Source organism: Gymnoscopelus braueri, assembly GCF_963280865.1.
Source record: "Gymnoscopelus braueri genome assembly, chromosome: 10".
Lineage (NCBI taxonomy): Eukaryota > Metazoa > Chordata > Actinopteri > Myctophiformes > Myctophidae > Gymnoscopelus > Gymnoscopelus braueri.
The window spans coordinates 27,344,810-27,371,882 of record NC_137611.1 but is presented as its reverse complement, the minus strand read 5'-3'; the positions used below and the strand labels follow the sequence as shown (position 1 = coordinate 27,371,882).

The 27,073-nt window shown below is 43.0% G+C and overlaps 2 protein-coding genes and 1 pseudogene across 4 annotated transcripts in view; 2 read left to right on the top strand and 1 right to left on the bottom strand.

Annotated features, from left to right (window-relative positions):
• Positions 1-14,629, top strand: part of LOC308093490 (desmoplakin-A-like) — a gene marked incomplete at its 3' end in the record, with an annotated part of 21,518 nt that extends 6,889 nt beyond the window's left edge. The window contains 17 exon segments of the mRNA XM_080439827.1: positions 253-348; positions 608-733; positions 1,833-1,985; positions 2,599-2,753; positions 3,463-3,589; positions 4,364-4,547; positions 5,043-5,218; positions 6,267-6,448; positions 6,639-6,777; positions 7,856-8,049; positions 8,274-8,436; positions 9,217-9,300; positions 9,430-9,537; positions 9,835-9,933; positions 10,348-13,559; positions 13,561-14,248; positions 14,252-14,629. Coding sequence (XP_080295953.1) covers positions 253-348; positions 608-733; positions 1,833-1,985; positions 2,599-2,753; positions 3,463-3,589; positions 4,364-4,547; positions 5,043-5,218; positions 6,267-6,448; positions 6,639-6,777; positions 7,856-8,049; positions 8,274-8,436; positions 9,217-9,300; positions 9,430-9,537; positions 9,835-9,933; positions 10,348-13,559; positions 13,561-14,248; positions 14,252-14,629 — 6,264 coding nt within the window.
• Positions 1-27,073, bottom strand: part of ripk1l (receptor (TNFRSF)-interacting serine-threonine kinase 1, like) — a 733,201-nt gene that overhangs the window by 101,809 nt on the left and 604,319 nt on the right. The gene's annotated exons all lie outside the window — the stretch shown is intronic.
• On the top strand, positions 14,634-26,068 carry LOC308093489 (desmoplakin-B-like; annotated as a pseudogene). Its single transcript has 5 exons — positions 14,634-14,757; positions 18,838-18,896; positions 18,994-19,014; positions 20,253-21,029; positions 24,887-26,068. The product of its transcript is annotated as a desmoplakin-B-like (transcript).

Genomic DNA, 27,073 nt, shown 5'->3' with positions numbered 1-27,073 from the left:
CCTGATTACGCCCCATGAATGGTCTGACAAATCGCGGGTAGGTCTAAATCGCGGATACTCGCCCATTCAAAGGTCTGATAAAACGTGATAATCTCCCATTCAATGCATTGATAGCATTCGAAGCCGGTACGTTTCCAGCCTGCTGAGAGCAGATGGTGGTGATGGTGTACTGATGATGGCTGAGCCAGAATGTTTGTCTTGTAAAGTGATCTGTTAACTTGCCCTCTGACGGTGGTGTTTGCTGCTTTATAGGCCTACATGGATACCTTGCAGACTCAGTGGAGCTGGCTGCTGCAGATAACCAAGTGCATCCATGTTCATCTGAAGGAGAATGCTGCCTATAGTCAGGTAATCACACATTATGTATTGTACACGCACGCACGCGCACACGCACACACACACACACACACACACACACACACACACACACACACACACACACACACACACACACACACACACATACATACACACACACACACACACACACACACACACACACACACACACACACACACACACACACACACACACACACACACACACACACACACATACACACACATAGCTTCTTATTCACACCTTAACCTTTACCTTCCATCTCCAGTTCTTCAAGGAGGCCAATGAGACCAATGGTAAACTAAAGAGGGAACTTGAGAATGTCCGTAGCAACTTCAAGTGTGACAAGAACACCCCACTGGAGAACCTGGTTGAGCTCCTCAAGAACCTTGAGGTACCGTTCCACTGCACTCAGTCCAACACGTCATGTGTTCCTGGAGTTACTGAATGATCGCAAACATTCTATTGCATTTTAGCAGAACATGAAAGGCAGGGTGCGGCAGTTAATCGAACTAATTGATTTAATCGATTATTTAAAAGAAAATCCAACAGTGTTGAAACTTTTTCGCTATGCTCATGCGACACTATTGTATGACAAAGTATAAAATAGGGCTTAAAGTGCAATGACACTTTGTCACGATGTACAGTAACTAGTCCAATTGGCGGGATATCTTGCTCCGTTGCTCCATTGATTAGAAATTAACGGGCTGTTCACACCAAGCACGACAACTAGAACTAATGATTAGTTATGCAAACAGTGGCACCAAGCACGTCAGAGCGCACACACTCCTCCTCATTGACTTGCAGTGTAAATCAATGAGGAGTCTATTTTTGGAATATCAATATCTAATCAATTGAGCAACTGAGCAAGATATCTTGCCATTTGAGCTAGTTACATCATGACAAGGTAATTACACAGCCCAAACCTCTACCAAAGTGTCTATTGTGCTAAAACATCTATTAGAATTGTTTCGTGTCAATTCGTATTCATATTCCCCCCCAAAAAACATGCTTCTTGATTATTCGATTAATCGAAAAAGTAATCGATAGAATAATTGCAAAGAATCTAATGGATAGTTGCAGCCCTAATTGCAGCAGAAGATGAAAAGGTTGTTTGTGTGCAGTTGAATGTCACTTTTCCTCCAAATGGTTTGTATGGATGATAAAGTGGTCAGACTGGTTTTTATTCACAGGCTCAGCATGTCATGCGTACCTCTCCATCTACGGAATGCAGTCACTGTTAAGAGAAAGAGTAAACAGAGCTTATACCTTTGATGGAAAAATAACCACTTAAACCCTCTATACTTAGTGAACTTGACCTGAGTTGACTCTGTACTTGGTCCTCTCTTTTCCCCCCTCTACACCAAATCTCTAGCTGCTATTTTCGTAGAATGCCCCCCCCCCCCCCTCCAGAATAGGGATGCTAGGGTTTCAAGTGGGACGTCATTTAATGGCCATGTTTTAGAACCCTGTATGTGGATCTTTGTTTTCAGAGAGAGAAGGAGAGAATCATGGAGAACAAGTGGCAGGTCCAGAGTCTGGTCACCAAGTCCAAGGCCATCGTCAGGCTGAAACCTCGCAACCCAGAGGAGAAGAGCACCAGTCCTGTCATGGTCCAGGCTCTGTGTGACTTCAAACAAAACCAGGTTAGATACCGTAAACCTGTGTTCTCTCTCTCTCTCTCTCTCTCTCTAGTCAATGATTTTTCCCATTGACATTTCCAAAACTATTTATATCAATTAATTTAAGCCTAGAATCAAGCCATCCAGGGTCCTGGTGAATCATGACCATAAAACATTTTTTTCTGTGAGTTATTTTATTTTATATTTAACAGTACCCTTTGTTTTGCCGTTTTCAAAAAAGGTTTTTCACAGAATCAAACGTTTTATGGTCATGATTCACCAGGACCCTGGATGGCTTGATTCTAGGCTTAAAATAATTGATAAAAATAGTTTTGGAAATGTCAATGGGGAAAATGCATTGACTATTTTGGAGTGGAACCAGAAAATGGCCGCCACTGCTATGCCCTATAAAGCCAGGTTGTGTGATGATGACCAAAGTTCTATGCCCCAATGTAGACTCAGGCACACCTCCATGCCTATTGTTTCAAGTGGAAGATCAGGAATGTGTTTCAATGCTTCCTGTGTGTGTGTGTGTGTGTGTGTGTGTGTGTGTGTGTGTGTGTGTGTGTGTGTGTGTGTGTGTGTGTGTGTGTGTGTGTGTGTGTGTGTGCGTGTGTGCGTGTGCGTGTGTTTTCAGAGGGGAATCTTTAAAGGGAACTTGGGCATCCTGAAGGACAACTCCCAGCGCAGCAAGTGGCTGGTAACGGGACCCGGAGGTCTCGACATACTGATTCCCTCTGTGTGTTTGCTCATCCCTCCTCCCAACCTGCTCAGCATTGGCCTCGCCAACATGTAAGTTGCCTCTGGCAAAGGTGGAAACAACTAAATGTCTCATTTGAGAAATCGAGAAGCAAAATCGAGTTGGTACTGGGAATTGCTCAGCAGATACTTCTCATCTTGGCGACTGATTTCCCCCCGCGGGATCAATAAAAGTCTATCAAGTATGATCAGGTCAAAGCAATGATTTGTTCAACAGACACAAAATTCGCATTTGTCTTATCAGCTCTATGCGTATATGTGTAAACATATATGCCCATGTATTGTTTATAACCTTTTATTATATGTTCTAGTTTCTTTGTTTATTTCTTGTTCCCCTAACATGGCTACTGTTGATATTGCTCAGAATTGCTCCTTGTTTAGTTCAAATACATTGATACTCTTTAGAAACCTGCACTTACACTGTGTCTTTTAGGATTATATTGTGATCAGTGTTGGGGAAGTTTGTTACTCATTAATATAAAAGAAATTGTTTTATTCACATTGAGATTCAAATCACTTTTCAAGGAACGACGTGGTCAAGTTATCGTTCATCAGTATGGACTTTCATATAATTATCGTTATAGTTATCGTGCTTGGTGTGATAGGCCCTTTACTCATTTAAGTAATGTGTTAATACCCCACCAAATGTATTATTATTTATTATTATTATGTCATCAATCTTAATGATATTTTATTATTATTATTATCTTGACTGTGACTGATGATATGTGCTATTTCCCAGGAATGACAAGTATTATGAGGACATTATGAACACCTGGAACCAGCTCTTCATCAACATCAAGAGTCTCATCTCCTGGCAGTACTGTGTCAAAGACATCAATTACATCAACTCTCTCACTGTTATCATGGTAAGATATATGAATCAGTCTGACTGTCTGAATTCAAACGTACTGTATAAACACATTAAATAACATGGGTCTGCAACAGGTGGTCTGCGACCCCTAGGGGTCTTCAGTGTTACTACAGGGGGGCCACCAAAAATGTTTTTGTTTTCCCCCAACATTTCTAATGTCTGAAAATGCACATGACTGCCAATCACGTAGATCTACGCGAACCGCTTTAAAGCCGCCACGTGCCAATCGCGTAGATCTACGTGAAGTGAAGAAAAAAAATATATATATATTTTTTTTTTTTTTTTTTTTATGTTTTTTTTTTCCAATTTCACCCAAAGACCAAGGAGATATGATTAGTTGAAGATCTAGACTCCTATCCACTTCCTTGTTAACTTAAAACTTAAAAATGCTGTATTTCGGCTCCTGAGTACTTTTTTTTTTCCAATGAAAAACTCTGGCACTGGCTAAAAAAATAGCCGGTAGTCATACATCTCTCAGACAGACATTGGTGAGAAAATCGGCTAAATATTATGAGCTAGCTTCTTCTCAAGCCTTTCATAACAAATAAATAAATAAATAAATAAAATAGAAACATTTATATGCAACACAATTTTATTCAATATGTAGTGGGAGTCCCTGCTTTGTCTCTCTCCCAGCTAACGGCTCCTTAGTCCGAAAAACGTTAAAGACCCTAGTCATAGTATCATAACTGTTTGTTAACTTCCTCCATTTCCGTTGCGTTGCTGCATCATTGACTGACTCCTATTGTCTGTTCTCTGTGTCCCTCAGCTGTCCAAGATGCGTCCTGAGGAGTACCGCAGTGTCATCAAGAGACTGGAGACTCACTACCAGGAGTTCCTGCGCAACAGCCAAGGCTCTGAAATGTTTGGAGAAGAAGAGAAGAAGAACTTCCAGGGCCAGTATGCTGGAGCTCAGACCCACTATGATATGCTGGTCATCGACATCACCTACAGTGAGTGACTCACTACTCCACATCATCCCTCCATTGTCTGAGCCTCATGCTGCTGAATTGTTCTTTAGGCAGATTCTTTCACATATCGTTGCTGTCGGGCAGAAACAATGTATCTCCATATTTCAACTTTTAATGTTTTTTGTATAAATGAAAATCCTGCTTCGTCATACAAGAGTATGCTGAAGTAGGATACAAGCTCACAACGTCCGACGTGCTGTGAGCATATAGATCTGCTATTTTTGCTATTATTGAAAATCTTTGAAAGTTAAAGTTGTTAAGTGTGTTTGTGGGTTTTATAAATATTGAACCAATGAAAAGTATTAGCAAGAGCTTATGACTAAATAATAACTACATTGGATCCATTGGAAAGCACCTTCTTTTTTCCATTTCCTGAAAAGTAACAGATTTGGTTTCCACCCGACAGCGACGATATAAGAATAACTTGATAATTACAAAATTCTAAACTCTAAATTCTTGCCTGTCTCATTTCCTCAGTTGTCAAGCCAGAACCGCCCAAGCCCGTCTCCACCCTCAGCATGACCCTGCTCACTGACCTGCATGCACTGAGACGCAGGCTGGAGCTGGCAGAGTCTGGGCTCACACATCATCTGCACATTCCTCTGGGGGAGAACAGCGTGCACGAATGCTCACAGCACCTCCAGAAGCTGCATGTATGTAACTGCTGCCAGCGTCATCTGTGCCCTCACCCTTTGATGTAGCTCTGGGACGCGAACTGCCTTATCCCATATTGTTGAAGCGCAAGGGGGCGGGGGGGGGGAGAGAGTCAGTGCACTGAAGTCAAGGCACAGACTACTGTGTTGTTGACGGACAACGGATGCACGCTTATGAGAAACAACAAAAATAAAACCTGGCAAAACAGTTGCGTGCATTAGCGCAAGATGAGGATAAAGGAAACATTCAGTCTAAATGTCCAGGCTACTATAGGCTACAGTGAAGTCATTATTCAGTCCGACTTCACTGTAGCTTATAGTAGCGTTTTCATAAATGATATTTGTACATAGGCTGTCCTGAAAGTTTATAATATTTAGAGAAATTTAAAGTTTCAAATACAAAAGTAGTAGTAGTAGGCGAGAATTAGCAAACTGGACATTTAGACTGAATGTTTCCTTTATCCTCATCCTGCGCTAATGCACGCAACTGTTTTGCCAGGATTTATTTTTGTTGTTTCTCATAAGCGTTCATCCGTTGTCCGTCAACAACACAGTAGAGTAGTCTGTGCCTTGTGCGCTGACTCTCTCCCCACCCGCCCCCTTGCGCTTCAACAATATTGGATAAGGCAGTTCGCCTCTGGGACTTGGTCACATATAGCGTTGCCATCCGGGATTGTGGATGACGGGGCGAAAGTTGTATTTCTGACCTATTTTATAATGTCTCATCACAAATTAGAAGGTATTGACATGGCGCTAAGGATGTCTGGTTTTGGACAGCCTGTGCAGTATTTCACATGGAAGTGTACTCCTGATCAGTCCAGACAGCAAGGAAGAGCAGGCTTTTAAAGTGAAATTTGGCACAGGCTGTCAAAAACCCAGATTTAAACAACTGTTTCACAGCAGAATTTCCTTTTACCACCATATTTTTAGACATCCATTCCGTAGGTCCATGTTAACATCTTCAAATTTTGTATATGACTTGGAAAATAGGTTGCTGTTAATGGTCCTTAATGTAACTCAAATTATCTTATTTGTTGTTGATGTCCAGACTGTGCACCAGGATCTGGACTCTGTCTATGATGAGTATCTGCGTCTGAGAGAGAGGATCCTGAAACAGCTGGAGGGGATTCCTGCAGAATCGGAGCAAGCCAGGTTCCTTCGCGCTGAGTTGGATCTCATCAACCAGAAAATAGGATACCTGCAGGGTCTCTCCTCAGCTTATCTGCAACGGTACTGCAGTTTTTAGTATCATCTTTTCACCACTGCATCCACTTTTTACCCTGCTATGAACACAATTAGTATCAATCTTGTTTTACTTGTTTTCAGTGGTGGTGTGAGTCCTTATTTCCATTACAGAAGTGTTTGTTGTGTATACGGTGGCGGTATGTTTAATATTACTATCGTTGTGTCTTCATAACAGAATGAAAGCTTTGAAAGCTTTGCTCCAGAGCCTCCTCCAGGCAGAGGATATCATCAAGAAGAATGAAGCCCGGCTGACAGAGAAGGACACCACCTCTCTGGACATCCATGAGGTGGAAGACTACAGGAATACACTGAAGGTCTGACATACTGTCCACGGTTTGATTACACAGCATTCTAATAATCTGTTTGTACATACACAGCCCAGATAATTGAGGTATAACTGTACTAGTATTACAGTATATTTGATAGACTGTTTCAGGAAATAAACAATAACACAGCTGCCCTGAACATTCCCCTCTTTTGTGAACATCCTGTTTGTAACCGTTGCCCTGGAAAGTGCCAATGTATTAGAGTTTATGGCAAGAATTTTCCAAAGATTTTTTTAATCAATTTGCTAGTGGTGAAAACAGGATGTTGACATGGGTTTTCACATGCCTACTAGCAATAACAGAGAGTAACTTGAAGCTGTCCATACAGTATGTCATGGACCCCAAAATTTACTTTAATTAGACCATGGAACCCCATTTAAAATGATACTGTCCTAAGGACCCTTATATGAGAAGATGGTATAAGTTAAATTGTTTCAATATCACAATTGTACAGTACATACAAAATAGATACATTGTGGTGATATTCAAACATGATGTTTCAGTAGTCATACATGTTTGCTTAGATGTTATGCCTGATTTATACACGAGCATGTCCCCAACACCATAATCAGTTCACTCAATAAGATCATCTTTTGTACATCTTTTCACGCCCTTCCATGGCCACTCAACTGTCTGGTGAGCTTCTCCAAAGCAGGCAGAGAGTTACAGTAGCTCCTGGGAACCAGCATTACAGCTACCATACTTGTGCTGGTGCCATTCTGTTGTTAAAACGCTATAAAACCACCAACTAACCTCAAAATTCACCAAGTAGCTGAGTAAAAATGGCCCAAATTGCATATTTTAAAAGGCTTGACATGTTTTTAGCCGAGCTATTAGTTAGCCATAGCAATGTACACAATGAAAAGACATTTCCTGCCATGGATTTTTGATTGATATGTGAAGATAACTTTTGCATAACCTTTGCGTCCCTCAAAAGTAGGCTATTCATCTCATGTCACTGCCATGGACCCCACTTTCTATATCACTAGAACAGTATGGTTTGGATGCATTTGTGGCTGTCAGTGAAGGTGTGTTGACTTCCCTGGGTTTCTCTGCTACCTCACAGCAAATGAAGACAGAGTTGGACCACAAGAGAAACCTGCTGACGGTCATGGAGTCGGACCTGGCCAAGGCCGTGCACTGGAATGGCCAGATCTCCCAGTCCTTCCACAAGTGTGACGTGGACCTGTCCAAGTACTCTGACCTGGTGGGTCAGATGTCTGACCGCTGGCTTCGCATCCAGAATCAGATAGATAACAGGTGAGACTGCACTCTACACACACACACACACACACACACACACACACACACACACACACACACACACACACACACACACACACACACACACAGTGTGTTGGCAGCGAGTTTCATTCATAGAACTGTGTCATCAAGACTTCCCATTGTATTCTCCAGTGCCAATAATAGTGCTTGAAACGATTTCTCCATCTCCTGTTTTCCCTCTTCCTCCTACTCCATACCAGAGTATGGGACCTGGACAAGCATGAGAAGCAGCTGAGACATTATCAGCAGACCAGCAGTTCCCTGGACCAGTGGATAGACAATGCCAGGAAGCGCCAGGATGTCCTGCAGTCGGCCAAGCTCACCGACATCCAGACTGTTAAGGAGCACCTCAACCAGCAGAAGGCATGCTTTCCCCCTTTATTTACACATTCAACTCAGTGGAATCAAATTCAATAAAAGTATCAATACTGCAGTGTAGAAGTACTCTTCCAAGTAAAAGTCCGGAATTAGACATTTGCTTGAGTAAAAGTACAAAAGTATTGGTATCAAAATGTACGTAAAGAATCTAAAGAAAAAGTACTAAAATGTTTGAAAATAGCAGATCTACAAGCTAACAACGCGTTGCGATGCGATGTGTTGTGAGCTTGTAGATAGGTAGGTATAAAATAGGGCTAAAGTGGTTAATGTATTAACCACTTTGTATTATTATAATGTCTTATAATGTAATCATTTATATCTGCAAAGTAACTTGTAACTAAAGTTTTCAAATAATTGTAGTGGAGTAAATACAATATAGTAATACAATATTATAGTAATACAATATAATAGTACAATATTTGCCTCTGAGATGTAGTGGAGTCGAAGTAAAAGAACAGAAAATTGGAAATACTCTAGTAAAGTAAAAATACCTCAAAATTGTACTTAAGTACAGTACATGTACTGTACTTAGTTACTTTACACCACTGCTTATAGGTTTCACCATCTCATTGAATTTGACATGGTCTCAGCTATGGCTTTGGCTTGAATGTGTTAATTATTAAATGGGGCAAAATAAAACAATAGATGTTTTATTTGCCAAACCAAACATTAATGAGTTTTGAACCCTCAAATAACCCACAGTACACAGTACTTACTTATATTTCCTTTGAGAGGCCATAACTCACGCTTCTCCTTGCTGAACAGGCTCTTCGCACTGAAGTCAAAGGAAAGAAGGAGAACGTAGAAGACGTTCACAAGGATGCAGACACCTGTGCTACTTCTATTAAGGTTGGTGTTATACCTGTCAATTAATGTGAATGTTTTAATAAATACATGTATAACAGCCCCATGTATAGCAATTACAAGTTCTATGCACACGCATCTATACTGAATCCGTATTGTGTTGCCTGGTTGCAGAACTATGAGCTGCAGCTGGCCTCTTACACTGCAGGCCTTGAGACTCTGTTGAATGTCCCCATCAAAAGAACCATGCTGCAGTCTCCTGCCAATGCACTCAGAGATGAGGTAGGCATCGTATTAATGCCATTAATGTATGCAATGTTTAATGTATGCAATGTAGCGTTTTAAGGGGTATATGACATTTATTAATTAGATTACTATAATTTGTACCTTTGTTATTTGTTTAATATGTTAATCCTCTTTGTGTTAATCAAAGTAAATTAACTATTTGCTTATATTCATGTAATAATAACACCAGCTGAAAGGTGCATACAATTATTGCTCATCATTTAAACACTTGATTCGTGTGATTAACACTTGAGCTTACTAATGCAACTAATTGACTAATTCAAACCTCATTAGGCGGCTGACCTCCAGTCCCGCTACATTGAGCTACTGACCCAGTCCAGTGATCACCACAAGTTCCTGTCGGAGATCCTAAAGAGCCTGGAAGAGTTGAAGGTAGGAGTTGTTGTTTTTAGTCACATACAGACTGTTATGAAGTTCAGCAGTTAAAATAATCATGTCAGTAGGTAAAATACATTCATATTAATTAACAATTCCCCCACTTTAACCCTGGTATTCAAAATTTGAGAATGTCGTTATAGGCGAAAATAAAACAAAACAAATCTAAAAAAGAAATTGCAAATGTTTTGAAAATATCACATCTACAAGTTGTGAACTTGTAGATTAGATTGGCTATTTTTGAAATAGTGGTTAAAACTTAACCAATGATTAATTGGTTAAGTGGCTCAGTGGTTAAATCATTATTAAAGAATTATATAAAATACCTGAGAACCTTATTAAATAATATGTATGCTTTACTCAAATACCTGAGAACTGTATTAAATCTGTACGTTGTATTGTTGCCCTCAGATGAGGAACACCAAAATTGAGCTCCTGGAGGATGAGCTGAGGCGCTTGAGGGAAGACCTCCAGGACCACAGTCAGAGGAACCAGTCTCTGGAAGACGCTCTGAGCCGCTACAAGCTGGAGCTCTCTCAGCACAAAGACCAGGTCATCAATCTGGAGGAAGTGAAGAGAACCACTGCCATCCAGCTGAGGGAGCTTAACGACACGTTGACCCGCATCACGTTCCAACTGGATGAAGAGAAGAGGAAGAGCAGGCTGGCAGAGGAGCGGTACACCACCCAGCAGGAGGAGTACGAGGCGACCGTCCGCCGGCGGCAGAAAGAGCTCGAGGAGCTCAACTGGGCCAAGATGGACCTTGAGAAGTCGGTGAAGGACAAGGAACGCGAGCTGGAGAGGTTGAGGCTACTGCTGGAGGAGGAGGCTACGCGTCGGCGAGGGGCAGAGTCAGACGCGTCAAAGGTAAGAGCACAATGCAACCAGGAGGTTAATCAGCTTAAGCAGACGTACGAGACCGAGATCCACGTCATCAAGACATCCGTGCTTAGCCGCACCCGAGAAATGCAAAGCTCTCTGAATGCCACGGAAGCCGAGCTGGGGAAGCAGAAGAGGGCCGCCCATGATGAGTTCACACGCAGGAAGAGGGTGGAGTCTGAGCTGGAGAGCATGACCAAGACCTGCAGAGAGCACACTGTCACCATCAACATCCTGAAGACCCTTCAGGAGGAGGTGACCGGCTCTCGTAGGAAACATGAGCAGGACCTGCAGGCCCTCCAGGAGGCCTTGGACAAGAGCCGTCGGGACCACAAGGTCACCGCAGAGCACCTGGCCCACGAGACAGCAGAGTTAAAGACGCTGAAGCAGCAGCTCGTCCAGGAGCAGGCCAGTGTCCGCGAGGTCAACTTCCGTAATGAGACCCTGTACAAGACCATCGAGGAGAAGAGCCGCGTGTTGAACGAAAACACCATGGAGATTGAGAAGCTGAAGACTCTGACACAGAGCCTCACCAAGGAGAGGCTGAGGCTAGAAGAAGAGTTGAGATCAGTGAAGCAGGAGAGAGATGAGCTGAAGTTGGGAAAGGACAGCGTGGACAAGGCCCCCATGCAGCGTCTGGAGGAGGAGCTCAACCGCATCAAGATTACACTGGAGACTGAGCTACGAAACAAGCAGCGTCTGCAGGAGGAGAACACGGCCACCCGCAAGGACTTGAACTACCTGAAGAGCCAGTACGAGCAAGTAAGGGGCGAGACCGAGCGAGAGCGTAGCTTCCTGAGGAGCGAGGTGGAAAGGCTCATGAGGGAGCTGAGGAGTTTGGAGGAGAAGTATAAGAACAAGCTGCTGATCTCTGAGAAGGAGGCGTCTGAGCTGGTGCTGAAGAGAGACGCCCTGGAGAGGGAGATAACCAGGCTGCAACAGAGGCCTGAATCTGGCCTGATCCTCCTCCCCGGCCCAGAAAAGCCCATGGCGGTAAAGGGACTCCGTGTCGAGGTTTCCATTACTGGCTCTGGCAGTAAACATGAGCAGGATCTGTGGGCCCTCCAGGAGGCCTTGGACAAGAGCCGTCGGGATACCGCAGAGCACCTGGCCCAGGCGACAGCGGAGTTAAAGACGCTGAAGCAGCAGCTCGTCCAGGAGCAGGCCAGTGTCCGCGAGGTCAACTTCCGTAATAAGACCCTGTACAAGACCATCGAGGAGAAGAGCCTCGTGTTGAACGAAAACACCACGGAGATCGAGAAGCTGAAGACTCTGACACAGAGCCTCACCAAGGAGAGGCTAAGGCTAGAAGAAGAGTTGAGGGCACTGAAACAGGAGAGAGATGAGCTGAAGTTGGGAAAGGACAGCGTGGACAAGGCCTGCATGCAGCGTCTGGAGGAGGATTTCAACCGCATCAAGATTACACTGGAGACTGAGCTACGAAACAAGCAGCGTCTGCAGGAGGAGAACACCACCACCCGCAAGGACTTGAACTTCTTGAAGAGCCATTGCGAGCAAGTAAGGGGCGAGACAGAGCGAGAGCATAGCTTCCTGAGGAGCGAGGTGGAAAGGCTCATGAGGGAGCTGAGGAGTTTGGAGGAGAAGTATAAGAACAAGCTGCTGATCTCTGAGAAGGAGGCGTCTGAGCTGGTGCTGAAGAGAGACGCCCTGGAGAGGGAGATAACCAGGCTGCAACAGAGGCCTGAATCTGGCCTGATCCTCCTCCCCGGCCCAGAAAAGCCCATGGCGGTAAAGGGACTCCGTGTCGAGGTTTCCATTACTGGCTCTGGCAGTAAACATGAGCAGGATCTGTGGGCCCTCCAGGAGGCCTTGGACAAGAGCCGTCGGGATACCGCAGAGCACCTGGCCCAGGCGACAGCGGAGTTAAAGACGCTGAAGCAGCAGCTCGTCCAGGAGCAGGCCAGTGTCCGCGAGGTCAACTTCCGTAATAAGACCCTGTACAAGACCATCGAGGAGAAGAGCCTCGTGTTGAACGAAAACACCACGGAGATCGAGAAGCTGAAGACTCTGACACAGAGCCTCACCAAGGAGAGGCTAAGGCTAGAAGAAGAGTTGAGGGCACTGAAGCAGGAGAGAGATGAGCTGAAGTTGGGAAAGGACAGCGTGGACAAGGCCCGCATGCAGCGTCTGGAGGAGGAGCTCAACCGCATCAAGATTACACTGGAGACTGAGCTACGAAACAAGCAGCGTCTGCAGGAGGAGAACACCACCACCCGCAAGGACTTGAACTTCTTGAAGAGCCATTGCGAGCAAGTAAGGGGCGAGACAGAGCGAGAGCATAGCTTCCTGAGGAGCGAGGTGGAAAGGCTCATGAGGGAGCTGAGGAGTTTGGAGGAGAAGTATAAGAACAAGCTGCTGATCTCTGAGAAGGAGGCGTCTGAGCTGGTGCTGAAGAGAGACGCCCTGGAGAGGGAGATAACCAGGCTGCAGCAGAGGCCTGAATCTGGCCTGCTCCTCCTCCCCGGCCCAGAAAAGCCCATGATGGTAAAGGGACTCCGCGTCGAGGTTTCCATTACAGAGCTGGTCAACTCCAAGCTGTTGAATGAGAATGATTTGCAACAGGTCCAGCAGGGCAAGCTCAGTAGCAAAGACATCGAGGACAGACTCAAATCCTACCTCTATGGCTCTACCTGTATTGCAGGCATCTATGATGAGGCCAATGACCGAACCATGCCCTTCTACCAAGCCATGAAGGAAGGCCTGCTCATGAGAGGGACCACGCTGGATAATTGACCCAGTCAACAACCTCTTTCTGACTGTAGAGGAGGCTGCAAAGAGAGGTCTGGTGGGCAAAGAGTTTAAGAACAAACTGGCATCTGCGGAGAAGGCTGTCACTGGATACAAAGACCCAGCCACCGGAAATACCATCTCCCTTTTCCAGGCCATTGATAAAGATCTAATTGAGAAGGGTCATGGCATCCGTCTGCTGGAAGCCCAAATAGCCAGTGGTGGAATAATTGACCCCAAACACAGCCACCGTATTGATGTGGAAGTGGCTTACAGCAGAGGTTATTTTGACGAGGAGATGAATGGGATCCTAACCTACGAAGGGGATGACACTAAAGGCTTCTTTGACCCCAACACCAAGGAGAACCTGACATATCTTCAGCTGAAGGACAGGTGCATTGAAGACCCCCGAACAGGCCTGGTGCTGCTCCGGCTGACAGACAAGAAGAAGACAAAAAAAAGTCATGAGAGCCGCACCAACGTCGTCCGCAAGAGGCGGGTGGTGGTCATCGACCCAGATTCAGGCTTGGAGATGTCGGTGAGAGAGGCCTACCACCGGGAGCTGATCGACTATGACACCTTCCTGGAGCTGTCCGAGAAGGAGTGCGAGTGGGAGGAGATCACAGTTACGGGATCAGGCGGCTCTTCGCGCCTGGTAATCGTAGACCGGAAAACAGGAACTCAGTAGGACTCCCTGGACAAGGACATCATCAACCAAAAAACTGTGGATGAGTACCGCAGCGGAACACTGACCTTGACCCAGTTGACCGACTTCATTTCTAAACAGTCCAGCATCACCGAGATGACCCTCACTGCCAGCAATGTCGATGACTATGTCACCTGCAGCAGCCCCACGCTGTCTGCCCCGTCCTCCCCTAACGTGCGCAAACGTTTCAACAGCATTTCCATCACCCTCTCTCCACCTGACACGTTTGATCCGCTGGGCCTGGCTGGACGGCCGAGGGGCCCAGAAGCTGCAGGATACTCGCAACCACCAGAAGAACCTGACCTGTCCCAAAACCAAGCTGAAGATCTCATACAAGGAGGCCATGGTGGAGGAGAGTAATAGCATGAAGATGCTGCAAGCTTCCTCCATGTCCTCCAAAGGCATCAGCAGCCCTTACAATGTCTCGAACCCAGGCTCTCGCTCTGGGTCCAGGGCTGGCTCTAAGGCCAGTTCCAGGAGTGGCTCTCGTAGAGGCAGTGTTGATTACTCTTCTTCTTACACCTACACCTTCTCTTCCAACACTAAAACCTTTAGCGAGGGCTCCCTTTCATAATATAACACATAGACAGAAATGAAAATAGTTTGTGTTTGTTGCCAGTGGTTATTATGTGATTAATATACTTTTTTTTATATATATATATGTGTGCTTAGGCCTTAGCAATAAAGCTCGGATGAAGTTAGCAGTACCTACTTTAGATTTGTCTTAAATTCTATTTACTGTTTTGATTGATTTAAACTGTGGGGGGTTTGGGTGTCTCAATATTCAACTTTTTAGATTCAGGCTGTTTTCTTAGATAAAATGTTTAAGAATGTACATTTTAATATCTGACCTTGTCTTTAGTGTACCATCAATATCTCTATAATATTGTAATAGTATAATAATACATCCATCAGTTTCAGTTTGGCTGATACCATGCTGAAATTCTTTGAAAGAGCACATTTTTGTTACTAGGAAATGCTGAAGTTCCACTATGCAAATGCTTGTTGACATGTAGTAAAATGCTTTTCTTATAACATGTAATGAAAAATAAAGTTTAATTGATTAGAATTCATTTTTTCAATTCATTTTCTTGATCTATAACATAAGGCAACAGTGTAAGATGAATCACCCCATGGTTCAAGGAATCCAGAAACAATAAGGCTACTACCAATCATAGATTGATGTTCATTCAGCATGTTACAGCAGCCATATGGTGTGGATCATATAGTGTACAGTGAATGAACTGGAGCCAAAGTTGTACTTTTTGTTTTGCCAAGTGTTTTATATTGAGTTCCTAATATGATTCCCATGTCTGAAGATAAGTATAAGGTGGTTAGGCCCGTCACAAGTATTACATAATCGACTGATTGCAATTATTTGAGATTATTGCAATTATTTGTGCATAATCGCCAGAATCGTTTTCATGTTGAAAAATCTCCATACATTTTCAAACATTTTCAAAAATAGCTGAAATATCACCTAAGCCTAAAAGCCAAACAGAAATGTTTTTTTTTTAGCATGTTCCAATGTTCAATGCCCAAAACACAATTAAATTGCAATTATTTATCATGATCCTGGCAACCAATCATGTAGTGTTTATGCTAGTCACAAGATTATAGAATAGATCAGATATTTGGTCTGTCCTGTTGTGTATCATTTGTTTGTTTGTTCAGATAGTGGCTAGCCTACTATAGGTTAAGAATTAAGAAGAGTAACTGTGTTTAGGGGTATGTAGAACTTTCTGATTTGAAAGCCTACATGATAATTGACAATAGTTCATGAAGAGAGAAGACATCTGTTTTTAGTTGCCAATAGAATGGGAATTGGGAACACTTTCAGTGGTGCACAAGAACCTGCAATACGCCTTTATTTGTTTAATTATTATATTACAGTTGTAATTTTCTGGCCGTAATAATGCAAAATGTAAAAAATGGCGCATATAGCTGGCCAGTGGTCCCAAAACAATGAATTTGTTTTATGAAGCAACACCCACTTATACCTCTAGATGGCGCTAATTGACATGGTTTCAGGATCATTCGAGTGGCCCACCTGGAGTGAGGTAAGGTTTGGAGAAGGGTTAGTACTTTTCCCACCACTGCGTATAGGCCTTTCACTGCTGTGGACAGCTAACAAAGATTTATTCTCGAGTATAGGCCTACAGTAGCCTATATGTATACATTTACATATCTGCTAACGACTGTCTGAGTATTTACTGTACTTAAGTAAAGATTTGAGGTATTTTTACTTTAGGGTAGTACTTCCAATTTTCAATACATTTACTTCTACTCCGCTACATCTCAGAGGCAAATATTTAATTGCACTTTTTACTCAACTACAATTACTTGAAAACTTGAGTTACTAGTTACTTTATAGATATACATCAACCACTTCAGCCCTATAAACTAAATAGTTTTCAATTAATTGTAGTGGAGTAAAAAGTGCAATATTTGCCTCTGAGATGTAGTGGAGTAGAAGTACATTTTGTACTTAAGTATAGTACTTGACTTGAGTAAATATACTTAGTTACTTTCCACCACTGTTAACACAGCATTTAATGACCTTAGCAGATATGTATAGGCCTACCCGAGACTAAATCTTCGTTAGCTGTCCACAGCAGTGAAAGGCCTACGCAGTGGTAGAAACACTCTGTTACAAGTAAAAGTCCGGAATTAAAAATGTACTTGAGTAAAAGTACAAAAGTATTGGTATCAAAATGTACTTAAAGTAGAAAGTACTCATAACGAAAAATTTCCCATTTTAGTCTAGATGGAAAGTGGGGTCCACACGCATATGGTGGATTTTGTTCCGCCACTTGGTTTTTCTTCATCCTTGAAGTTTGTATTTTAAGATTCTACAGAACAGGCTGAAATAATGTCCCATGGGGTTCATTTTTAACACTTTATTACACATATCCTGAACCCAAACCTGAAAATGGAAGAAATAGAAAAGACCACAAGTGTCCTTCAAGACCTTTTGAAGGACACAACCAGAGACAAAAAGAAAATCCCATACAATTTGGACCCAAGGAATTAATTAAAGTGGTTATTATTAAGATTCAAGCACATCTTGACTCAAAAACAGCACAGAAAAAACAGGAGGTAAAATCTCAATATTGATGAATGTCACATCATGAGGATACAGATAGAAACTAGAAAAAGTGCTCCTCGGAGCACAGGTCTCAGCCAGGTCAGGTAGGTTATTGTGGCCTCCTGGTGGCGCTATAATAGGCCAATGTTTAAAGGGTGCCATTTGTTCTTAGGCCTTGCACGGCAATCGGACACTGCATTCATGGTTTGAGGCATTTTGTGGGAAAAAAAATGTTTTGCTAAATTAGACCTGCTGGTGGCGCTATAACAGGCCAATGTTAAAAGGGTGTCATTTGTTCCTCAACATAGTGTGAATATGGGTGCAAAGTTTGACCGCAATCGGACGGTGCGTTCATGATTTGCGGAATTTTGTTCAAAACAAGCCACTACTGCAAACTTTAGATGTCAATCTTAGCCAATGAGGATGGAATATGAAAAATCAAACACATCCGTCTTGATCACATGACTATTGAGATCATGTGTACCGATTTGCGTGAAATTTGGATAAAATCGGAAGGAGTAATATAAAGAAATGTGTTTTACATAAGTCGGCCTCCTGGTGGCGCTATGAAAGGCAGATGTGAAAAATGCAGGGCAAAGGTTTTTCCTTGACCTCTAGGGAGTGCGCATACAAAGTTTTACACAGATCGGTGCAGTTATAGGTAAAAACATGAATCGGCCTGTTATAGCGCCACCATGAGGCTGATTTGAACATTTTCAAGTGGCATTTCTTCCTCGGCATAGTGGAAATATGCGTGCAAAATTTCACAGAAATTGCATGCTGTGTTCATGATTTGAGGCATTTTGTTGAAAACAAAGCACTCATGCAAACTTTGGAAGCCATTTTTAGCCAATCAGGATGGAATATGAAAAATCTGAAAGATACTTTTCGTTTAATGACTATAGAGATACTGTGTACCGATTTGCGAGATTTTTGGACAAAATCTGTAGGAGTACTGTCAAAAAATATGTTTTGCACAAATCGGCCTCCTGGTGGCGCTATAAAAGGCCCATGTGAAACATTTGGGGCAGAAGTTCGGAATTGGCATCCAGGGAGTGTGTGTGCACAGTTTCGCTAAGATCAAGCCAACGGTGCCGGAGATTAGCTGCGGACAGACGGACGGACGGACGGACGGGCGGACGGACGGACGGACGGACGGACGGACGGACGGACGGACGGACGGACGGACAGGGTGCAAAACATACTCTCTCGCCATGCCTTTCGGCCTGGCGGAGACAATGAAGAAAGATAGAAAGTGTGCTGCTCAGAGACACAACACAGTGATACATACACGACAACAAAATGTTAGGTATGCACACTTTGAGGTAGACCAGTTTGTCAAGCTACACTTTTTGAGGCAGACCAGTTTGTCAAAATATGGTTGGAGTGACACGCCCAACAGTGGCAAATAGTTAGAAGTGACAGCAACTTCCTCCACTTACATGTGTCTGTATTGTAGCTTGATTGTTGTGCATTTCAGAAGCTAAAGAAGATGTACCTGTGGAGATGCTGTGTTGCCGTGATTCTTGGTTTAATGTGGTATTTCAAAGATTGTGCACCAACAACAGTGACCCAATGCTTGTGGGTCACTGGGGTGTGCATTTTGTGTTACATGTCAACTCCACTGTTATTCCAGAACATCAGCCGGGAAAGTAAGGTAAGGAAAATACACAATATTTGCATTCAGTATCAGTAATAGAATACAGCTCAAAGTACTTTGCAATATTGAGATATAGATTGGCCATATGCTGTAGATGTAGACAAAAATAAGTTTGATTGGTTGAATATTTTATTAGACAGAAATGTAAAAACAGAGTACAGTCAAACACTTTGTCTAAAAGGATAGAACCAAAAAAGTCCTTGCGGTCCTGTTTCCATTGGGGTCCTTGGTGTTCAATTCATAAACATATAAAATAGCACCAAACAATTCAATATCATCACAATATAAAATAAAATAACTCTATGGGCTCTATTTTGGGCCGAACTGGCTATTTCCACTAATTTGGGATTACCGTTTAATATGAAATAAAGCACTTGACCATCATTAATGAACGTGTTTTCCTTTTTTAGCAGCAACAGGTTTTTAACTCAATACAATGAAATTAACCCTTTAAGTGTAAATATAATGACGTGGAATAATGACATTTTTAACCAAAGTGCATGAAATACTGTAACATCAAATACCTTCCTTTGCTATGTACAATTCAAACCTTTCATTTTCAACACACTTTACATTTGATTGATTGATTCAATACTTTATTTAGAAGTTTTCAGAAAAAAGCCCATGGCTTGTTTCAATTGGGGTCCTTTGTACTCAATTCATAGTGTCATTAAATGACAGACAGATATACACTACTATGCAGAAAGAGTAGCAAACCAAACTCTGGTTTAGTTAGTTCTCATTATCCTTGATGCCTTTGTTGCAGCAACACATTTATTTCATTTTACGTCCTCCAATATACCATATGCTGAACAGGATGTAAACATATCAAACAATGCATTTTTAGCAATAGTCCAATAACCAAAAACCCTGTGTTGTATTGTATGTAGCAAGCACAGTCCATGGCTACTAACCTTATGCCTCTTCGGGGGGTGCTAAAACTGTAATTGATCATCTCAAAAGACAAACAATAAAATGTACTCTTTTGCAGCATGGAAAAAACAAGCGCCTTTCTCTGTTATTGTGCAATACTGCCTCTCTAGGTGGCTATTTTTTAAATAATTTTGAAATGGTGGTTAATGGTTAACCAATGGTTCATTGGTTAAGTGGCTCAGTGGTTAATTCATTATTAAAGAATTATATGAAATACCTGAGATCCTTATTACATAATATGTATGCTTTACTCAAATACCTGAGAAAAGTATTAAATCTGTACGTTGTATTGTTGCCCTCAGATGAGGAACACCAAAATTGAGCTCCTGGAGGATGAGCTGAGGCGCTTGAGGGAAGACCTCCAGGACCACGGCCAGAGGAACCAGTCTCTGGAAGACGCTCTGAGCCGCTACAAGCTGGAGCTCTCTCAGCATAAAGACCAGGTCATCTCTCTGGAGGAAGTGAAGAGAACCACTGCCATCCAGTCCGAGCTGGAGAGCATGACCCAGACCTGCAGAGAGCACACTGTCACCATCAACACCCTGAAGACCCTTCAGGAGGAGGTGACCGGCTCTGGCGGGAAACATGAGCAGGACCTGCGGGCCCTCCAGGAGGCCTTGGACAAGAGCCGTCGGGACCACAAGGTCACAGCAGAGCACCTGACCCAGGCGACAGCGGAGTTAAAGACGCTGAAGCAGCAGCTCGTCCAGGAGCAGGCCCGTGTCCGCGAGGTCAACCTCCGTAATGAGATCCTGTACAAGACCATCGAGGAGAAGAGCCGCCTGTTGAACGAAAACACCACAGAGATCGAGAAGCTGAAGACTCTGACACAGAGCCTCTTGAAGGAGAGGCTGAGGCTAGAAGAAGAGTTGAGAGCAGTGAAGCAGGAGAGAGATGAGCTGAAGTTGGGCAAGGACAGCGTGGACGGGGAGAGCTCGGCTCAGATCGCCTCCTTGCACGTCCAGCTCCAGAGCAGCAGCAGGACAACTCTGGATCTCCAGTCTCTCATCAAAGATCTGACAAAGGAGAGGGAAAAGCTTAAGTTGGAAATACAGAACACTCAAAAGCAATCCATTGAGGTATTTTTTATTGCTTTAGCCGGATTAGCTCCAAATAATCCAGACTAATTCAGCATTGTTTTTGGCGCTTTTGCATGAATGGCTATAAGGGAAGTTGTTTTTGAAAATGTGTGATTTTTTTTCATGATCATGTTCACAAAATGAATTAGATTTTTAGGCTTTGCACTACTATTTGCATGCACTCTTTTGCTAATACTGCATGCATTAATTTATTATACCACTTCACTACAGCAAATATAGCTGCTCATAATAAGCATGCATAGTTACTTCATAACAACTAACAACTAATGTGAATACATATCTATGTACTGTATCATGTCAGTGGATTCTAAAAGGGTTTCTGGAGGACTTAACTTCACTTCTCCTCCACTGTTGTTTATTATAACTATCATTTCATATATTGTTAAGCACACAAAACATATCATCACACTAGCAGGTGGAAAGCTTGTATGTACAAAACGGTAACTTTTCAGGAAATGAGGAAAAAGAACCTGTGTTCCAATTGATCCAACATAGTTATTACTTAATCACAAGTGCTTGTAGTCCAAGAGCTTAGCTCCCAAATACAAAGGAATCGTTCAGTTTGTGATAAAAGCATGAAATTTGGTACACTTATAGCTAAAGGCATTCCAAAAAGAATTGGATATGGAGCCATCATGAATTTTCAATTTTTCAAAATGGCCGCCAGCAACAACTGTTTTCTTATGAATGATGGATATAATATGATATTTCAGACTTATTTACTATACATAGTACTTGGTAAATGTCTTTTGGATAATAGAAAATTGTCATCGAATATTCAAGATGGCCGCCATTTTTCAAGATGGCAGCCGTCACTTGTATGATATGGGTGATCTCGGTGTCAAATCAGTATTTTTTTATGATGCAGAATTCAAATTTGGAACTTTGGAATTGGCCAGAAGCTTCCTTCTACCTCACAACTGAATATGACCACTGTTTCTTTCAAGATGGCAGCCGTATAGCCGAAATAAAAATTATAATGGCAAGAAAAGAGGCCTGAGAAAGCATGCGCACTACCATTGTTCCATGCATTGACGGGTTGTGACACTGTGTCAAGCTTTGCTGGCCATGGGAAAAAGACTGCGTGGGCTGTATGGACTGTGTTTCCTGAGCTTACACATGCCCTGTTGAAATTGTCTTCAGCACCAAATGACATACCACAGGAGGTAATGACCACAATTGAGAGGTTTATTTTCTTACTCTATGACCGAACCAGCACATGCACAGAAATAGATACGGCAAGGAGGAAGTTATTTGCAAAGAGGCACAATGTACTACAATCAATCCCTCCGACCAAGGCTGCCCTAGAAGAGCATGTCAAGAGAGCAGTATACCAAGGAGGCCACGTGTGGGGTCAAGTGCTGGTGTCAACACCAGAACTACCTTCACCGTGCAAATGGGGCTGGTCAAAGACATCTGAGGGGGACTATGAACCCTTCTGGACATGCCTACCAGATGCAGGCCAGTCCAGTTATGAACTTGTCTCTTGCAAATGTAAGAAGGGTTGTGTTGGGCAGTGCAAGTGCAAAAAAGCTCAGTTACAGTGCACAGCTCTCTGTTTCTGTGAAGGCGAGTGTGAATGGTCTTCCCTGTGATAGACCCTAGGTTTAGCCTCACTTAATATGAGTCTTGTGAGATAGATGGAAGCTTCTTAGAAAGTTCCTAATTCAACTCTTGCATCAAGAAAAATGTATAATTCGACACAGATCATCCATATCTAACTAGTCTGAAAAAATGGCAGCCATTTTGAATTTTCAATGAAAATGTTCAACTATCCAAAAAACACATTACCAAGTACATATGGTAAATAAATTCAACAAATTGTGTCTGTAATATCATATTATATCCATCACTCATTAGAAAACAGTTGTTGCTGGTGGCCATTTAGAAAAATGGCTGCCATGGGCGCCATGTTGAAAATTCATGACGACTCCATATCAAAATCTTTTGGGAATGCCTTTAGCTATAAGTGTACCAAATTTCATGCTTTTATCACAAACTGAACGATTCCTTTGTATTTGGGAGCTAAGCTCTTGGACTACAAGTGATGGCTGCCATCTTGAAAAATGGCGGCCATCTTGAATATTCGATGACAATTTTCTATTATCCAAAAGACATTTACCAAGTACTATGTATAGTAAATAAGTCTGAAATATCATATTATATCCATCATTCATAAGAAAACAGTTGTTGCTGGCGGCCATTTTGAAAATTTGAAAATTCATGATGGCTCCATATCCAATTCTTTTTGGAATGCCTTTGGCTATAAGTGTACCAAATTCCATGCTTTTATCACAAATTGAACGATTGTTTTGGTTATCTGCTGCACTATTGTTAATCTACCTTACAATCGGATTGTGTCGCTGTTTGTTCAGTGTTTGTCAAACACTCGCCACTGCGCATGCGTATGCACCGCTGTTGCCAGATCGTGCGCGAGCAACAAGCAACCAGCTTCATGAAAAAACACAAAGCTGCGCACTGCGCATGCGTGGACGCACTTTCTCTAACCAATTTACACCCACTTCACGCTTACAAAACCTGGACATGGCAACGTCGCTCATCGTTCTGTGATTGACAGCAAAAGTTGGCCAATCAGGTGGCGAGTTCGCAGCCTGAAAAAAGACGAACGGCAGCCATTGTTGGTTGTGCGAGTCAGGGTCTATGGTCAGGGTGCGAGTGCCTTCACCTCTTATTTTAGCTTATTAAACGCTCTCAAACTTCTTCTATGAGGCACGGACAGCCGATGGGGTCCGCGATGTTTCACGGGGGTCCGCGATGTTTCGCGGGGGTCCCAAGACTCCCAGGGGGTCCGCGGACCCCCTAGAAGTAAAATTGTAAAAAAATAAATAAAAACTTTTTGGGGGGAAATTTCTTCATGAAAAAAAAAAACAGCTGATGGGGTCCGCGATGTTTCACGGGGGTCCGCGATGTCTCGCGGGGGTCCCAAGACTCCCAGGGGGTCCGCGGACCCCCTGGGAGTAAAATTATTAAAAAAAAACAAAAAAACTTTTTTGAGGGACATTTCTTCATGAAAAACTAAAAACAGCCGATGGGGTCCGCGATGTGTCACGGGGGTCTGCGATGTTTCGTGGGGGGTCCCCAAGACTCCCAGGGGGTCCGCGGACCCCCTGGGAGTAAAATTATTTAAAAAAATTTTAAAACTTTTTTGGGGGAAATTTTTATCCCACGATTTTTGACCCCCAAAATACGCGAGCCCTCGCTTATTTTTGCGCGGACGTAATTTGTTTGTCATTGTGGTGAATGTTGTGTGTGCTGCTGATGTTTGTTGTGTGCAGCTTAATGTCAGAGTGTTTGTGTTGGAGCGCCTCAGTGCGGCTGCAGAGTTCATGTGCAACATCTTGCATGTGTGGCTGTGGCTTTACAGTTTTCCTTCGCCGTGTCTGTAGGTCACGGCCTGGAGACCCCAGGGTCTCCAGGGACCCCTAAGGGGGGGGCCCAACCCTCTGGGTATTTTTTTTATTTTTTTATCCCATGCTTTTGTACCCCCAAACAAAATTTTCTTTGGGGGGGTTAGGGGGGGGTACTAGAATTCTGCCCGCGTAGCGGGCAGAACTTCTAGTACTTTACATTTGGTAACCATCAACACGTTGTGAGCTTTTAGATTGGGTATTTTTGTGTGACATTGTAGTATGATGAAGTAGGGCATTAATTTACATGTATACAACAAAACATTAAAAGTTTAAATATGGAGATACAAGGTTCCTGCCTGACAGCAATGATATGCTACCTAGCGAAGATATATCTGCAATCAACCCAATGTGGCATGTGTCCATTTCTCTGTAGCTGTAACGGTGTGTTTCAACATGTCTCCCCAGAGATCCATGATGGTTCAAGAGTCCCAGAGTGATCTGAGGCCAAAATGTAGAATGGAGCCTGTATCTGGCCTGCTCCTCCTCCCCGGCCCAGAAAAGCCCATGACGGTAAAGGGACTCCGTGGCGAGGTTTCCATTACAGAGCTGGTCAACTCCAAGCTGTTGAATGAGAATGATTTGCAACAGGTCCAGCAGGGCAAGCTCAGTGGAAAAGACATCGAGGACAGACTCAAATCCTACCTCTATGGCTCTACCTGTATTGCAGGCATCTTGAGGCCAATGACCGAACCATGCCCTTCTACCAAGCCATGAAGGAAGGCCTGCTCATGAGAGGGACCACGCTGGAGCTCCTGGAGGCCCAGGCTGCATCTGGTTTCATAATTGACCCAGTCAACAACCTCTTTCTGACTGTAGAGGAGGCTGCAAAGAGAGGTCTGGTGGGCAAAGAACAAACTGGCGTCTGCGGAGAAGGCTGTCACTGGATACAAAGACCCAGCCACCGGAAAGACCATCTCCCTTTTCCAGGCCATTGATAAAGATCTAATTGAGAAGGGTCATGGCATCCGTCTTCTGGAAGCCCAAATAACCAGTGGCGGAATAATTGACCCCAAACACAGCCACCGTATTGATGTGGAAGTGGCTTACAGCAGAGGTTATTTTGACGAGGAGATGAATGGGATCCTAACCTACGAAGGGGATGACACTAAAGGCTTCTTTGACCCCAACACCAAGGAGAACCTGACATATCTTCAGCTGAAGGACAGGTGCATTAAAGACCCCCGAACAGGCCTGGTAATGCTCCCGCTGACAGACAAGAAGCCAAAACAAATTGAGGGGAGCAAAACCAACGTTGTCCGCAAGAGGCGGGTGTTGGTCGTGGACCCAAACACAGGCTTGGAGATGTTGGTGAGAGAGGCCTACCACCGGGAGCTGATCGACTATGACACCTTCTTGGAGCTGTCCGAGCAGGAGTGCGAGTGGGAGGAGATCACAGTTACGGGATCAGACGGCTCTTCTCGCATGGTAATCGTAGACCGGAAAACTGGAACTCAGTATGATATCCAGGACTCCCTGGACAAGGGCATCATCGACCAAAAAACTGTGGATGAGTACCTCAGCGGAACACTGAACTTGACCAAGTTGGCCGACTTCATTTCTAAACAGTCCAGCACCAGTCTATTCTAATCTGGCTCTAAGGCCAGTTCCAGGAGTGGCTCTCGTAGAGGCAGTGTTGATTACTCTTCTTCTTACACCTACACCTTCTCTTCCAACAGTAAAACCTTTAGCGAGGGCTCCCTTTCATAATATAACACATAGAGAAATGTTTAAATAGTTTGTAGTTTTGTTTGTTGCCAGTGGTTACTATGTGATTAATATACTTTTTTAAAATATATATCTTAGGCTTTAGCAATAAAGCTTGGATGAAGCTAGCAGTGCCTACTTTAGATTTGTCTTAAATTATATTTAAACTGTGGGGGGTTTGGGTGTCTGAGTTAGACTTAGATTAATATCTCTATAATATTGTAATAGTATAATAATAAATCCACCAGTTTCAGGAAATGCTGAAGTTCCACTATGCAAATGCTTGTTGACATGTAGTAAAATGCTTTTCTTATAACATGTAATGAAAAATAAAGTTTAATTGATTAGAATATATGTTTCATTTTCTTGATCTATAACATAGGGCAACAGTTTAAGATGAACCATCCCAGGGTTCAAGGAATCCAGAAACAATAAGCAGTATGTAGGCTATCTACCAATCATAGATTGATGTTCAGCATGTTACAGCAGCCATATGGTGTGGATCATATCTTGTACAGTGAATGAAAGGGAGCCAAAATTGTGCTTTTTGTTTTGCCAAGTGTTTTATATTGAGTTCCTAATATGATTCCCATGTCTGAAGATAATTATAGGCTGGCTAGGCCTGTCACAAGTATTACATAATCGACTGATTGCCATTATTTTTGCATAATCGTCCGAATCGTTTCCATGTTGAAAAATCTCCATACATTTTCAAACATTTTCAAAAATAGCTGAAATATCACCTAAGCCATTTTTTTTTTGCATGTTCCAATGTTCAATGCCCAAAACACAATTAAATTGCAATTATTTATCATGATCGTGACAGCCAATCATGTAGTGTTTATGCTAGTCACAAGGTTATAGATCAGATCAGATATTTGGTCTGTC